At 40.6% G+C, this 15,754-nt stretch overlaps 1 protein-coding gene across 1 annotated transcript in view; it reads left to right on the forward strand.

The window, feature by feature from the left end:
• TDRD9 (tudor domain containing 9) overlaps positions 1-15,754 on the forward strand; it is a 121,271-nt gene that overhangs the window by 71,523 nt on the left and 33,994 nt on the right. Inside the window, exons 21-27 of the mRNA XM_058567826.1 lie at positions 4,633-4,749; positions 6,111-6,218; positions 8,260-8,360; positions 11,663-11,836; positions 13,918-14,029; positions 14,944-15,156; positions 15,430-15,519. Of these exons, the coding sequence (XP_058423809.1) occupies positions 4,633-4,749; positions 6,111-6,218; positions 8,260-8,360; positions 11,663-11,836; positions 13,918-14,029; positions 14,944-15,156; positions 15,430-15,519 (915 nt within the window). The remainder of the gene's footprint in view (positions 1-4,632; positions 4,750-6,110; positions 6,219-8,259; positions 8,361-11,662; positions 11,837-13,917; positions 14,030-14,943; positions 15,157-15,429; positions 15,520-15,754) is intronic.

The raw sequence follows: 15,754 nt of genomic DNA on the forward strand, positions 1-15,754 counted from the left end.
GAAAAGATGCCTGATGTGATTTCAGTCTTCTTAAATTTATTGAGATTTGTTTTGTTTCTCAAAATATGGTCTATCTTTAAGAATGTTCCATGTGCACTTGAGAAAGAATGTGTATTCTGCTGCTTCTGGATGGAGTGCTCTATATATATCTATTAAGTTCATCTGGTTTGATGTTTCATTTAAGGCCAATGTTTCCTTGTTGACTTTCTGTCTGGATGATCTATCCATTGATATGAGTTTTGTATTAAAGTCTACTATTACTGTGTTGCTGTCAATTTCTTCTTTAGGTCTGTTAATGATTGCTTTATATACTTTAGTCCTATGTTAGGTGCACATATATTAGTAAATGTTATGTCTTCTTGATGGATTATCCCCTTTATCATTATATAGTGTCCGTCTTTGTCTCTTGTTATCTTTTCTGTCTTGAAGTCTATTTTGTCTGATATAAGTATGGCTACACGCGCTGTCTTTTGGTTGCCCTTTGCTTGGTGTATCATCTTCCGTCCCTTCAATTTGAGCCTATGTTTGTCTTTGGAACTGAGATGTGTTTCCTGGAGGCAGCATATTGTTGGATCTTGTGATTTAATCCATCCAGCCACTCTGTCTTTTTTTTTCAAATGGCATGTGCAGGAAGGACTTTCTTTTTTCTGCAGGGGAAGATTTGCCCTAAGGTAACATCTATTGCCAGTGTTCCTCCTTTTTTTTCCTTTCTTCATCCCCCCACCCCCCTAGCCCCAGTACATAGTTGTGTGTAGTTGTAAGTTCTTCTGGTTGTTCTCTGTGAGCTGTCACCACAGCATGGCCACTCACTGACAAGTGGTGTGGTTCCATTCCCAGGAACTGAACCTGGGCCACTGAAGCGGAGCCTGCCAAACTTTAACCGCTAGGCTGGCTGTACTCTGTGTATTTTTTTTTGGTGAGGAAGATTGGCCCCTGAGCTAACATCTGTTGCCAATTTTCCTCTTTTTGCTGAGGAAGATTAGCCTTGAGCTAACAGCTGTGCCCATCTTCCTCTATTTTGTATATGGGACGCCGCCACAGCAGGGCTTGATGAGCAGTGCGTAGGTCTGTGCCCAGGATCCGAACCTGCGAACACCGGGCCACCGAAGTGGAGCATGCGAACTTAACCAGAATGCCACCAGGCCGGCCCCTGTACTTTGTAGCTTTTTTTTTTTCTTTAATTGATGTTTTAATAGTTTATAACATTGTGAAATTTTTGGTTGTACATTTTTGTTTGTCCATCACTGTCTACATGTCTCCCTTCACCCCTTGTGCCCACCCCCTACCCCCATTGCCCCTGGTAACCACCATACAGTTTTCTCTGTCCATGGGTTGGTTTATATTCCACATATGAGTGAGATCATGAGTTTGTCTTTCTCTTTCTGGCTTATTTCACTTAACATAATACCCTCCAGGCCCATCCATGTTGTTGCAAATGGGACGATTTTGTCTTTTTTTAATGGCTGAGTGGTATTCCATTGTATATATATACCGCATCTTCTTGAACCAGTCATCAGTTGAGGGACACTTAGGTTGCTTCCACTTCTTGGCTATAGTGAATAATGCTGCAATGAACATAGGGGTGCATAAGCCTCTTTGGATTGTTGATTTCAGGTTCGTTGGATAGATTCCCAGTAGTGGGATAGCTGGATCATAGGGTATTTCTATTTTTAATTCTTTGAGGAATCTCCATACCGTTTTCCATAGAGGCTGCACCAGTTTGCATTCCCACCAGCTGTGTATGAGGGTTCCTGTTTCTCCACATCCTCTCCAACACTTGTTGTTTTTTGTCTTGGTGATTATAGCCATTCTAACGGACGTGAGATGATATCTTAGTGTTGTTTTGGTTTGCATTTCCCTGATGATTAGTGATGTTGAACATCTTTTCATGTGCCTATTGGCCATCTGTATATCTTCTTTGGAGAAGTGTCTGTTCATTTCCTCTGCCCATTTTTTGACTGGGTTGTTTGTTTTTTTGTTGTTCAGTTGTGTGAGTTCTTTATATATTATGGAGATTAACCCCTTGTCAGATATATGTGTTTTGCAAATATTTTCTCCCAGCTGGTGGGTTATACTTTGTATCTTTTGATTGGTGAGTTCGGTCTTTTTATATTTAGGATGATTATTGATATATGAGGGCTTAATACTGCCATTTTATCTTTTGTTTTCTTGTTGCTTCATATTTCCATTGTTCCTTTTTCCTTGTGTTTCTGTGTGCCATTTCAGTTTGGTGGTTTTCTGTGATATGTTTCTCAGTTTCCTCTTTTTTTATGTTTTGTGACTCTGCTCTGAGTTTCTGTTTTGTGGTTGCCATGTGGTTTGTATAAAATGTCTCATAGGTGAGATAGTCCTTTTTTCCACCGATAGCCTCTTATCTCCATTTGCCTATGCGGGTTCCATCCTTTTCCTCTCCCCTTCTATGTTTTGTTATCACCAGTTATCCCTTTTTGTATTCTGGGTTCATTACCAAATTGAAGTGGCTATATTTATTTTTAATACTTCCTTTCCCTTTAACCTTTATGTTATATTTAAGTGTATACTATCCTATTCTGACACACATTTGCAATTTTCTGTTTCTTTCTATCTGTTTATCACCTTGCTCAAAGCTTTGTATACCTTTGCCTTTTTGTTTCAGGTAGGAGAGCTCCTTTCAACATATCTTGTAAGGCAGGTCTATATTTATATATTTATAATTTCAAAAGTGATCACATCATCTTTCTCATTCTGAATATTGTGTACTTGTGTCCTCTTTTTGGTTCTTGATGAGATTTGTGTTCAGGGGGCCCCAAGACCACCCTCGGGTTCGGTGATTTGCTGGGTCTCACAGGACTCAGAAAAGCTGATCTACTCACGGGTATGGTTTGTACAGCTAAAGCATGCAGATTACAGGCAGCAAAGGGAAAAGGCGCATGGGAGAAGCGCAGAAGAAACCAGGTGCTTTCACCTTGTCTTCTCCCAGTGGCGTCTCGCGGTGCGAAGCATTCTCCCAGCAGCGATGTGTGACAGCAGGCATGAAGCATTGCCAAGCAGGAGGCTCACCTAAGCTTTGGTGTCAGGGTTTTATTGAGGGTTGGTTACAGAGGCAGGGCTGCATGGGTGGCAGACCTTAGTCACTTAGTTTTAGCCCCTCCAGAGGTCACATTGATATTGCATGGCTCACGGCCCCCACCATACGTAAATCACATTGCCACCCGAAACTGTTTGTCATGACCAAGGCCTCAGGTAAACAAAGACACTCGTATGAGGCAGAATATTCCAGGGGCTTAGAGGTGACCTCCCAAGAGCCAAACTTTTCTTTGGAATGTACAGGATGTGGACAATCCAGGCCAGGTGAATTAATCCTTTACTGCACGATATGCAAGGTGCTTAATCTGTTTTATTTTATTTTCAGAGAACTTACTCTTGGTTTGATTTGTTAGTTTTACTGTGTAGGTGTTTTTAGGGTATGGGGAAAGGTGGAGGATTTTAATTGATTGATTTTTGCTTTTTCCTATTAATTTTGTTTTTCTTTGGCTCTTGGTTTACTTTTTTAGTCTTCCTGAGATGAGAATTTAATTCATTAATATTTTAAATCTTTCTAATTAAAGGCATTTAAAGCTGTGAATTTTCTTATGCACACAGTTTGGGCCACAGCCCGTTGATTTTTGACATGTAGGGGATCTCATTGTTATCCCTGTCTGTAACTTTTTTTAATGTTGGTTTCCTCCTTGACTCAAGAGTTTTTGTGAAGAATACTGAGTTTTCAGGTAGAAAGAAATACTTTTGGATATCTTGTTTTGTTGTTAATTTCATATTTTATTGTATTTTGGTCAGAGAAAGTGACTTACATAATTTTAAATTGATTTTTGATTAGAGAAGTTAATCTGGACCACAGTCTTATAAAAGATTTCAGTTATATGGAAGTACATAGGCTAACATGCTCATGGGCTGAGCCCTTCTTTCCATGTCCCCAGGCTTTTCTGTTTTCCTTACAGGGCATGGCTTTTAAGGTTTTCTGTCCTTCCAATTCTTTTTACTTGTTTTTTTCCAGTTATGTTCACACTTGTGGTTTGTATGATTTTTTAGTGAGATAATTTTGTGGTAAGTTAATGTATGATCAGTTCATAGGTATTTGGAGTGTGTATTCTCGTATGTGTGTACATGTTGAAGTTTGATGTTTTGTGTGAAATGATTTTTATTGTAACTGGTTGTTTTTTTTGTTCAGAGCAACTATTTAGCCTAAGGTCACTTGGCTTATTTTTAATCACAAAAGCAGTACACGTTCATGGCAGAGGTTTTGGAAATGTTTAAAGGACTTAAAGCAAAGGATGTGGTTATGGTCACCTCTTCTCATACCCATAGGTGATTGTAGTTGTGTGTTTGCAGTGGTTTTGGATTTGTGTGTGTGTGTGTTTATAAATTGGGATCATGAAGCATATACAGTTTTGTATCCTCGTGTTTTCTGTTAGTATTGTATTGAGCATCCTTTCCATTCCTTATTAATTAATCTTTAATAAGATGACTCTTAATAGCTGCAGTGTTTCATACCATAGACATATTAATACTTTCCCATTGTGCACTTATTTTCTAGTGTTTTCTCTATTCTAAATAACATTTGTACTTTGAGACATTGTATTTTGATGTTTTTCTTAGGTGGCTGAATTGTATGAAGAATTGAAGAATAGAATCTCACAATTCAACATGTATGTTGATTCTCGGCGGCCTGTCATGGACCAAGAGTATATACACAAGCAGCGATTCGTCCTTCAGGTGTGTGGGAGTTTCCTGGACATCTTTTCCTGGTTTTTCTGCTTGTTAGGTCTTGTGGTTGAGAAAGTGATTCTTCCTTTCTGATAGAAATGGTGCCTCATAGGAGATTTTAAGTCCCCAGTGTTCATGTTGCATTTGGGAACCAGGAAGAACTTGAGTGTTGCGTGGTTTAGGTTTTCCGTGTCATTGGAGTTGATCCAGACCTGTTTCTATTCTCTGCAGGAGTGTTTCTATAGAGCACCAACTGTTATTACTGCTTCAGGAGAGATTCTTTTGTTTTAGCTTTTAAGAAAGTCAAAATGCTCTTAATATTATTTAGTGTATGTAGCTATTCCTTTACACTGAAAATATTATTTTAAATTTGGAGTTATTTAAACATGATCAGATTAGCTTGTTGGATGGAACCTTACAGAAATTGTGTAGAGGGAAGTGTACCCTAGAAAGGTGGTGACTGCTTCTAGCACAGGGGTTCAGAGGATGAGTACATTTGTGTGTCAGCATGTTGGCCGATGCACACAGAATTGGGTTCTAGGTAGATGCCTGTAAACTGGGTGATCCTGGAAAATGGAGTGTTTTTCTGAGTGTCAAGTTGCTTTAAGTGTGGGGGAGAATCTTCCATGGGTGTATGTTTCAAATGGTATATTTTTATTGAAGAGGAGACTCTTTACAGAGTGCTTTTTAGAAGTGAATGTTGGATGCGAGCCTGCTGCTCTAGATCTAAGTGTCCAGATTGGAATTTTATCTAAACATCTGGGAAAGTGCCTGACACGTAGAACTAAGTATGTTGGGAGAAGTTAGAAAAAGTTGGCCAACCTCCAGGGCTGTGTATGTATAATCATCTGTATCCTTGTTCAACTCACCACTGTCTCCTAAACTTCATTTTGAGAAGTGCTCAAGCTCCTTTGAAGAAAGACCTTGTATAAAGTGTTTCTATTATGGTGAAATAACCAGAATTGTGACTTTCTGCTTGATTGCTAAAAGGTGTAGTTTTTTTAATATAAGCTTTTCTTTTTTTTTTTTGGTGAGGAAGATCAGCCCTAAGCTAGCATCCATGCCAATCCTCCTCTTGTTTTGCTGAGGAAGACTGGCCATGGGCTAAGATCTGTGCCCATCTTCCTCCACTTTATATGGGACGCCGCCACAGCATGGCCTGACGAGCGGTGCACCGGTGCCCGCCTGGGATCCGAACCCAGGCTGCAAGCAGTGGAGCGCGCGCACTCAACTGCTATACCACGGGGTGGCCCCCTAAGCTTTTCTTTTACATTATAGATGTCATATCATTCTAGGATGAGATTAGAATATTGGTGAGACAAACTGATAAAGTAATGCTGTTACTTCATGAAAATAAGTTTCTCTTCCAGGTTGTATTGGCAGGTGCTTTTTATCCAAATTACTTTACTTTTGGGCCACCTGATGAGGAGATGGCGGTGAGGGAGCTGGCTGGCAAAGACCCAAAGACAACCGTTGTGGTAGGTGGAGAGGAGGAGCAGCCCTCCCTGGGGAGAGAGGAGCCCCGGGTTTTCAAATGGAGCTTCAGTTCAGTGTGGCTAACAGAGCATTTTGTTTCTCCCATTGTTTCTGTTTTTATAAGTACCGAGTGGATTTTTTCCCCTGAAGCTAATATTGTCACTTGTTTGCCCTTTTCATGTGCATCTTCTTGCTCCTCAGTCTTGTTTCCTTTCACAGACCCATCCTTAAAAGAAAGCTTTGAGAAATTATGTGTTCATGGCTAATGCTGACCGATCATGGGCCATTTTGAAGGATTTAAGGCACTTCTCCATAAGTTTAAGAACATTTAGTTAATTAACAACTTCGTTTTACATGAAGTAAAATATTATTGGTTGGCAACTTAGTGCTGTGATTTAAACTATGATCCCCAGACTTGAATGTCCAATAGAATCCCCTGGAGAGTGTTCATTTATTTATTTTTAAATTCAGATTTGAGAGCTCCATGCCACAGAATCTGAACTAGAAGGTATGGCCTGGAAATTAGCATTTAAACAGCATGTGCTTTGGGTGAATCTGATGAGTGGCCACAGGCACTGACTACTGGATCACCTTTCGTGGAGTGTTTGTTTAACCCTAAGCACATGGTAACCTCAGGATACACAACTGGAATAAAGCCTTTGGGAATTGGACTTTTGTTGGGCTCTTGGGTTCATGATTCGCCTACATCTCATAAAGGGGGATGTGAAGTACTTGGCAAAGTTCCTGGCGTACAGTAAGCGCTCAGTCATTGCTAGCTTTTGTTCCTGTTATTGTTGTCATCACCACTATTACTGAAGAAATAAAAGAGTCCTCAAGGAGAGGGTCACAGATTGCTAGAGCTTTACAGAGATCTTTGAAGAGTGCTAAAAGGAGCCAGTACTCACGCTGGAGACGAGAGACAGCTGAGATCCAATTTATACCTAGGGAAGGAATTTTAATTTAAAAGGCGGTCATTAGCTTTTTATTATGTTTGAGGAAGTGTGGCTGGGCCTCTGCTCTTGTTGATCATGGGGTGGACCAAGCTTTTTTGGTTGGCTTCCTCTCACCCCTCTGTGGTGTTCTCCCCACCCCTGTGTGCTAGGGGAAGGGGCCTACAGGACACCTCCTGAGACGTGGAGCTGTGCTTGCCTCCTTCACCCACCAGCCAGCCTGTTCACCGTGCCCTCAGGAGGCCAGAAATTACCTACTGTATGCATTATAAAAATGAAATGATAGCTAGTATTTACTTAGCACTTATCCGAGAGGGCCTGAAAGTCCTTTTTATTCGTTCTTCTGTAGGCCTCGCACTGACCCTTTGAGTTGGGGATTTATCACATCCTTATTTCATGACGTGGCAGTTGAGTCGTAGGACAATTTGCAAGACAGGATTTGAACTCAGACCTGAGTCCACAGCCCAGGCTTTTTCACCCAGCTCTTGTGGAGTTGTGATGGGCTCTGAGATAACAGGACATGTTGCAGGGCAGGGGACTCTAGTCTAGGTTTCATGCCAGACCCAGAGCTTGGAACACAAATTGTCCTGATGAAGGGAGAAAGCACTGAGGGGGTAGAGATTTACAACAGCTCGATTTGGGTTAGTGGGATGCAAATTTACTTCTGGCTCTGGTGATGAGGAGACACTCCCTCTTCTAACTAGTAGTACATTTTCCTTTAAAGTTTAAGTTCTCATTATTCCGTAAGTAGAAATACTATGTTTTAAAAAGATGTGTTTAGTCAGCCTGATTATTTTAAGGTAAAATAAAAAAGAACCAAATCCTAATTTTTCTGTATTAGACTTTTGAACTATTTTAACAGAGGAAGAATTAGCCTTTATTTAACATATGTTTATTATTAAAACTTAGTTATAATTGAGTCATTAGTCATTAAATACACTGATCTATAGAGTCTACATCTTAGAGTTACTGAAGACAGTAAATTCTGTTATTGTGAACTAAAATAATGTGTAGCAGCTTTAAGCTTATGAACATGATGACCATTTTGTTAGCTCTTATGTCTGCTCTAATTAATACTGTGTTATGTTTACAGTTGAAACACATTCCTCCCTATGGATTTCTCTACTATAAACAACTACAGTCTCTCTTTAGACAATGTGGTCAAGTCAAATCCATTGTATTTGATGGTGCAAAGTAAGTGGCATGTATTTCTCATCAAGTGCAATAATGAAAGAGGCATAAAGTTTTTAATGTTTATAAGAGCCAGTTCCTAAAACTGAGTGCATGTGGAAATGGGTCTTTGTATGGGCTGCTACAGACAGCTCTTGAAATGTAGCTTTGGTTTATCTTGTTGTCAGTAGCGACTCATCTTCTCTTTCAACCATGTGACCTCCTAAAGGAACTAAGCTGTGTGGTCAGTGGTCTAATGCCAAGAAGATTCCGTAATGTAACGTGGTTCTAGGGTTGATGCTCTGAAAGTGTGCTTCACTTTAATGCATCTGTTCCTAGATTTTTATGGTGAGTCACTAGTAATATGTTACTTTGTAGGCTGTAAGATGCCCTAAAATTGTTTATCTGCCTCAAGTTATTTAGAACTTAAATGTTCTGAATATTTTTGGAAGACAAATACTTCAAAAACTCAATTATATTTGACCTTATTTTAGTTGCAGATAAGAAACAAATGACATGTTTTGGAGTATCACTTTGAGTTTTTATTTCCAAGAGGAAATGTTTAGGCACAGAAAAGACTTTACAATTTTTAAATTGATTTTGGATTTTTTAAATTAGAAATTTTTTCTAGTGTTCTATAAAATTTAATTAACAAAGCTTTGTAAATCTAGTAAATAAACAGTTTTATTTTTTCTTTGATTAATGTTTAATAACTGAAGTTGAGTATGTTCAATTCGTTTTCAGTTTGGATTAATTCCCTCAAACGTTTTAAGTTCCATTTCTGTGATTAATATATTGATTTTCTTTGTAAGCTTGTAAATGCCTCACATGGCAAATTCATAACTCTAACAAGAAAAAAAATCTAAGTACTTTAACAACTGTTACAGATTTAGCTAATGAATCTTATAGCGTCTCAAGTTTTCTTAAATATTCTAATACAAACTGTAAACAGATTCTTAATCATATTTGTGAAGTCATTTATCCAGCCTTGGGATCGCACAGCTAGCTCTTCTCTTGATCGTTGCAAGTCCGTTTGCCCTGGTTGGGGTTCCAGTTGTGCATAGACATTCTCGTGATGGATTTGAGTGGTTAGTGGTCTGGATTCTCACTAAGGCTGCAGCAACTTCTCTCACTAGTCTTTACTACTGGATTGGAGTCTGTGTTTCATATTTTTCCTGTCTGAGACCTCTTTCTAGGTATTTTATATTTTACTCGATTCCTTGTATTTCTGGCTTTTTGGTCACAATATCAGTGTCATGCCTATTACTTGGGGGAAGTAACAGTGTTATTCTGGTTATACTGGTACCACTTCTTGTGTGTCAAATATTTAAAGGCAAAGAATGACATAAAATAGTAATTTAAAGAGTAAAGGCTGTATTTCTTTGGGGATCAAGCAGGGCCCACTTTAGCGTGGAACCTGTGTGAGGTGCGGAGGGCACGCGAGCACAAGTAGTATGTAGGCACGTGGTTTCCTCCCATGAGCAGCTTTCAACTTAGTGGGGGGAGTGGAGAGTAGAGTTGGTTCCACAGATAATTTGTCTGTCGTGAGATGTCATGGGAGAGGCCCAGGTGGTCAAAAGAAGACATTCTCTCTGAGGCTCAAAGTAGGAGCAGGAACGTTCACTTGGGACTTGCTCCGGAGGTGTTTGAGGTGAGCCTTGGGGAGTAGGAGGTCTGGGGCAGGTGCAGGTGGCGGGTGGGGCCGGGTGGTGTTGGTGCTCCCACAGGAGCCCAGTGTGAGCTGAGTGGTGACTGTGGAAAGCATAGGCACAGCCAGAAGCCATTTTGCTGGGAGGTGGCTTTGTGTCAAATTGAGTCTGTTTTGTGGGAGGTCAGGCGCTTTCTTTTGGAAAGCGTCCTTTGTAAATGGTCCTTTGTAGCTGACTGACAAGTGTGAACATGAATAGATAGGCATTTGGCGGCCCCTGGGTGTTCTGATCTGAACTGTGTTTCATGGAATGTAATCAGCGAATGATGAGGCGAGGAAACCATCCAGAGTCTTTGCAGTCGTCCAAACCAGGTAACGAGATGTGAACCAGAACGATAATGTTTGAAGTGAAAAAGAGGCCACCCCTGAGAGGGGAGATTTCTTGGGTTTGGCTGTTGATTGCATGTGGAGGACAAAGAAGAGAGAGGAGCCAAAGAGGGTCAGGTCTTCCAGCCTGGGTGTTGACGAGGATGGGGCTGCCAGGAGCAGACACTGAGGCCAGGGGACGGGAGGGGCGTGGAGGGGTGGGCGGGGAATGTCAGGCTTGGCTGTGGAGATGTCCAGTTGCAAATACTCATGTAAGATTAGAATCTGGAAATGTGGTCTAGAGTTTAAAAGACATTATTTCTAGGGAACTTAGGAGCCCTCTAGAGAAAGACGGTAGAAATGAAGGTGAATAAATTGGGCAGAGGATAGGAGGGAAATGCGTATGTTTAGTAGTGAGTTTACCAAGAGATAAGGGGGTTGAGGGGAGATGAGGGTAGGAGGTCAACGTGAGAGGAGGAAGTGTGTTCTAGAAGGCAGCAGCGTGAAGCCCAAGAAGGGACGCAGACTGAACAAGCTGCTCCATTCCTCGTGGAGGCTAATTCTGTACCCACTTGACGCTCTTCATTGGCTCGGTATCTTTCCAGATCACTCAGAATTATGCATTTTTATGACAGTAGTTGGAGGGGTCTTAAGTCTGTTGGCAAGAGTGTGATGTTTTGACCTAGGAACATTTTGACCTTCATATACCAACTCATGTAAACTTGAAGCTTTCTTTCTTTGTACCAGGAAGTGTCCAGCAGGCAGCCTTGCTGTGTGCTTGATTCTCATTCCCCCAGAGAAAGAGATGGGAAGGGACTCTGAGACGTGGGAGGGGGGTGGGGTTGGGTGCTCCTCAATGTTACTGGGTAATAACTGGATGGTTTTTTTGAAAGGAGATCACAAAGATCACTGAACTACTTAAATTTGTGTGATTTTCTCTGTGTTTTATTTTATAATAAAATAGAAAAAAACACCCAAAACCAAAAAACTGTCATTCTTGTCTAATTATGAGAATTAAGATTTCTTGGCTGAAAATTCCATTTGAACTCAGTGTTTATTCGGCCTTATACTGCATAATACATAAGGGTGATACTTGGTTTTAGTTTAATGATATGTCATTGTAATTTTTATTTCTCTTAAGTGAATAATTTTCACTTAAATACTTCTTGATTAATCATAGAATGAAGAGTTACTGGCATTTTGAGGAGAGTTGTAACTGAAAATTTCTAATCTTGAGAGATTAATATGCACTTAGTTCTTTTTTTCAGATGCCTGATAAATTTATTTTTTTGTTTATATTTGTGGGGAGCAGAGCCTTTGTGGAGTTTTCACGTAATCCAACAGAGAGATTTAAAACTCTTCCTGCGGTGTATATGGCAATTAAGATGTCTCACCTGAAAGTTTCCCTAGAGCTCAGTGTTCATTCTGCAGAGGAGATTGAAGGGAAGGTGCAAGGAGGGACTGTTTCCAAGCTCAGGAACACAAGGTATTTTCAGAAGGGAGGCAGCAAGACTCTGTCTACCTGCTTTCACATTTTCAAATATTGTTTTTAAATGACTGTTTAACCTTGCTTAAGCTCACATTAAAAGCACTGGCTTTGCAGCCAGGTAGAGGTGCTTTGAGTCCTGGTTTCATCATCTAGCTGTATGTCCTTGGACGCGTTACCTGACCTCTCTGAACCTCACTGCTTTTCATCTGTTTAATAAATGTGACACCTGTTCTATAGGCTGCTGGGAGGATGGAGTGGAATCATTTATGTAATTTTCAGTTTAAATAGTAGAGATTGAACCTGGTATTAGTTTCATTTCTTTGTCTTTGCAGTTATGCATTTTCTCTCTTTTTTTTTGTGAGGAAGACCAGCCTTGAGCTAACATCTGATGCCAATCCTCCTCTTTTTGCTGAGGAAGACTGGCCCTGGGCTAACTTCCACGCCCATCTTCCTCTACTTTATATGGGATGCCGCCACAGCATGGCTTGACAAGCGGTGTGTTGGTGCGCACCCGGTATCTGAACATGTGAACCCTTGGGCGTCGAAGTGGAGCGCATGCACTTAAACTCTGCGCCACTAGGCCGGCCCCGCATTTTCTCTTTTAAAGCAAAGTGGAATATTCTTTGACCTCAGCAGAGCAGACAATGGGACAAAATGGAGATGCAGTTGGGAGCACACAGTTGCTGGCCAGCACAAGCCACCCTTCCTTGTCGAGCGGGGTCTTTTCCTCCACCCCTGTTTGGTAGAGGAGGGCTGGGCTGTCTGCATGGGTCTGGTCGGCCCAGAGTATTGTCACTTGGCAGCTGCCATCAAACTCATGGATTTGCTTCTCTTGGACTGAATTAAATCACCCTTCAAATCACCCTTCAGTATTTGTAACAGATTACTTTGCCTTTTGGTCATATTCTCACAGTACCATATGTAGGAATTCTCATTTCTTCTTTGTAATCTTTCTAATCCCATGAAGAACTTGACAGGCATTGGTGAGAGAAGGGGAAAACGTTCCGTCTACTTTCATCCAGTGTGGGACGTTTTGATTCTGAGAGTTTGGGAGTGTAGTGGGTTCAGTCTGTAGCATAGAGAAGACCTGTCTTGCTGGGTGATGTTAAGAAAATTCATCTGAGTACATTTAAAAGATCAAATTGGCTTTACTGAACAATTCATGAATCTCATCTTGCAGATAGAAAGGAGCTCCATCCAGCTGCAGGAAGGAAAGGTTTTTAAAGGCAGAGAGGGAGCAGAAAAAAGGAAATTATTAACAAAGAACGCATTGTTCTAGGCAAAGTTGCCCTCCTAAGGGCAGATGACCTCCTAGTGCTGACCAGGAAATTCCAGGCTGGCTGGTTGAAGTTCCCTTTCCTGGGAAGGGTGAGACTGCAGTTAGGTTAGGTGTGAAGTTTTGGTGGAGCTTAGCATAACTGATTCCATTTTGGGCCTGTTGTCTCTTTTTTAACAGTAACTTTGCCTGAGTCAGTCTTATTTAATAAGTGGGTCTGAAAATTGCGCAAAGAGTTAGATGAAGGTCTCTCTTAGAATTCTTCCTCTTCATTTTAGAATAAAAGTGTTAGGAGAGTTTTATATTTTACCAAATTTTTATTTCATATCCTTGAAATTTAGCATTTCGTATCTTATTGCTTTAAGAGATGAATAATATTTCTTGGGTCTATTAGCAAATCATGTGTGTTTTCTAATAACATTGAACCAGGCATGGATTCTTGTAATTTTCTGAGGGTCAAAACCACTCACTTCTGAAACCACAAGTTAGGAAACATTGCGCATCTTAGATTTATACCTTGAAAGTAGACATTCTGTAAGTCTTGACCTTTAGAATATATTCCTTAAGGGTAGTGTGTAGCTATTGGAGTGCATATTCCCTCCAGGGCAGCTCAGGAAGCCACCAGAAACTCACATTTGAGATGAAATCAAATTCATCTTCTCTGGCTTAGGTATTTTATTAAAATGTTCTTTTTTTATAGAAACAGTGGAATAGTTCAGACAATAACTTCACATATATAAACATGTTTTCTTTGTAACACTAAACTTTTATTGTCTTTTTAAAAAAAAATTACGTTAAATAGGGTGAATGTGGACTTCCAGAAGCAGACGGTAGATCCTATGCAAGTCTCATTTAATACGTCAGACCGATCTCGGACAACCACAGATCTCCTTTTAACAATCGACGTTACAGAGGTAAGGATGTTGTGACCGAGTCATGGGAGCTGTTCTCAGTTTAGAGTTGTCCTGTTGTATACATGCAATAATACATGTCCAGAGACACACACACACAGCCTGTGCACCTTAGTAACCTAGTAAATGTGGGTGAGCTTGGATTATTGTACTTGTTAAATTGAGATGTGGCTGTGACACAAAATGAAACAATATTCATTCTAGAATCAAAGTTTAATTTTTAAAATGTCAGGTACATTTAAAATGCTAAAAAATCAGTTTTAGCAACACAATAACGTGTAAAAATATTAATTGGCATAATGATATGTGCTGTATAATTCAGTTTATGTCAACAAACTGGCATTGGCACCATTATTCTTTAGGGTATGGTTTTTACTTCTTTAAAATATCAATTAAAATACATACATGCTTCCTGGTAAAACTGTGGCTACACTCTACTGCAAGATTTCAGATAGAAACCTGGATTCCAGGCAGACTCGAAAACTTGAGTGGTGTGGGCTGTCGTGGTCTCATGGCAGCTGCCCATGGGGCTCTTGGCAACGGGGCGTCCACTCTCCCATTCCTGTCATTTGCCGCTGCTCTTCCAGTGGGCTGTGTGTTCACACCATACCTGCAGGCTTTGTGGAGCTGGCTGTCATCTTGGGGCTAATCAGAGATGAGACAGTCCCGGTCTTCCACGCTCTCTCGGAGCCTTCCGTGCTTCAGTATGCTAGCGCGCCTCATACCTCCGAGAGAGGGATGTATTACGCACGTTTCCTCACCTTAGTTGGCCAGAGAACCACCTTTTTTCCTCATAAACCCCTGTTAAAAACCTGTGGAATGTGGTGGGTACAATATGTCAGCCCTGCAGTTTGAGCTTATGTTCCTCTTTACAGAAATCCTTCCGAGATTTCATCTCTGCCCCTTTTCTTTTTTAGGTGGTTGAAGTGGGACACTTTTGGGGATATAGGATTGACGCAAAAAACTCAGAGATTCTGAAAAAGCTGACCACTGAAATAAACCGACTGAAGTTGGTTCCCCTGGCTGTTCACCCACATCCAGACTTGGTCTGTCTGGCTCCTTTTGCTGATTTTGATAGAGAAAGCTACTTTAGAGCTCAAATCCTTTATGTTTCTGGGAATTCTGCTGAGGTATGTTTTCTGGAACAAATCACTCAAAGGGAAATGAGACAAATTTAGAGCAGTTTATGGAAAGTCTTTTCTAATCTTAATTGGAAATTAAATAATTACAATTAGAAAAGTAGTCTACTAGAAAAGTTATTTCCCTCAGCAACATGTAGATTTAAGCTCAGGTCACTAAGAATCCCACGATCATAGAACTGGCGTCGATCCTGGTGTCGCTGTTGGTCAGACGGGCCCTGGGGTTGGCCCTGTATCAGCGTGTGCTGTTTCTTTATCCTCCAGGTCTTCTTCGTAGACTATGGTAACAGAGCTCACGTAGAGCTGGCTCTTTTAATGGAGATTCCCTGTCAGTTTCTTGAACTTCCGTTCCAGGTAAGGAGAGGAACGTTGAAAGCTAGAAAGGATTCCAGAGGTCATCTTACAGATGGGGTCAACCCCCAGAGTGGGAAGGGACTTGTTTTGTCACACTACCCAAATTTGGTTTCTGCTTTTTTCCAAAATATGTATTGCCACAGATATTTTTGCCAATCTTGTTTTGGGAGTGAATTAAAAAATAAAACATATGGAGGGTTTCACACTTAGCAAAAAAGTAGTTGTTTTAATTCAG

This window comes from Diceros bicornis, chromosome 24 (genome assembly GCF_020826845.1).
Source record: "Diceros bicornis minor isolate mBicDic1 chromosome 24, mDicBic1.mat.cur, whole genome shotgun sequence".
NCBI classification, from domain to species: domain Eukaryota; kingdom Metazoa; phylum Chordata; class Mammalia; order Perissodactyla; family Rhinocerotidae; genus Diceros; species Diceros bicornis.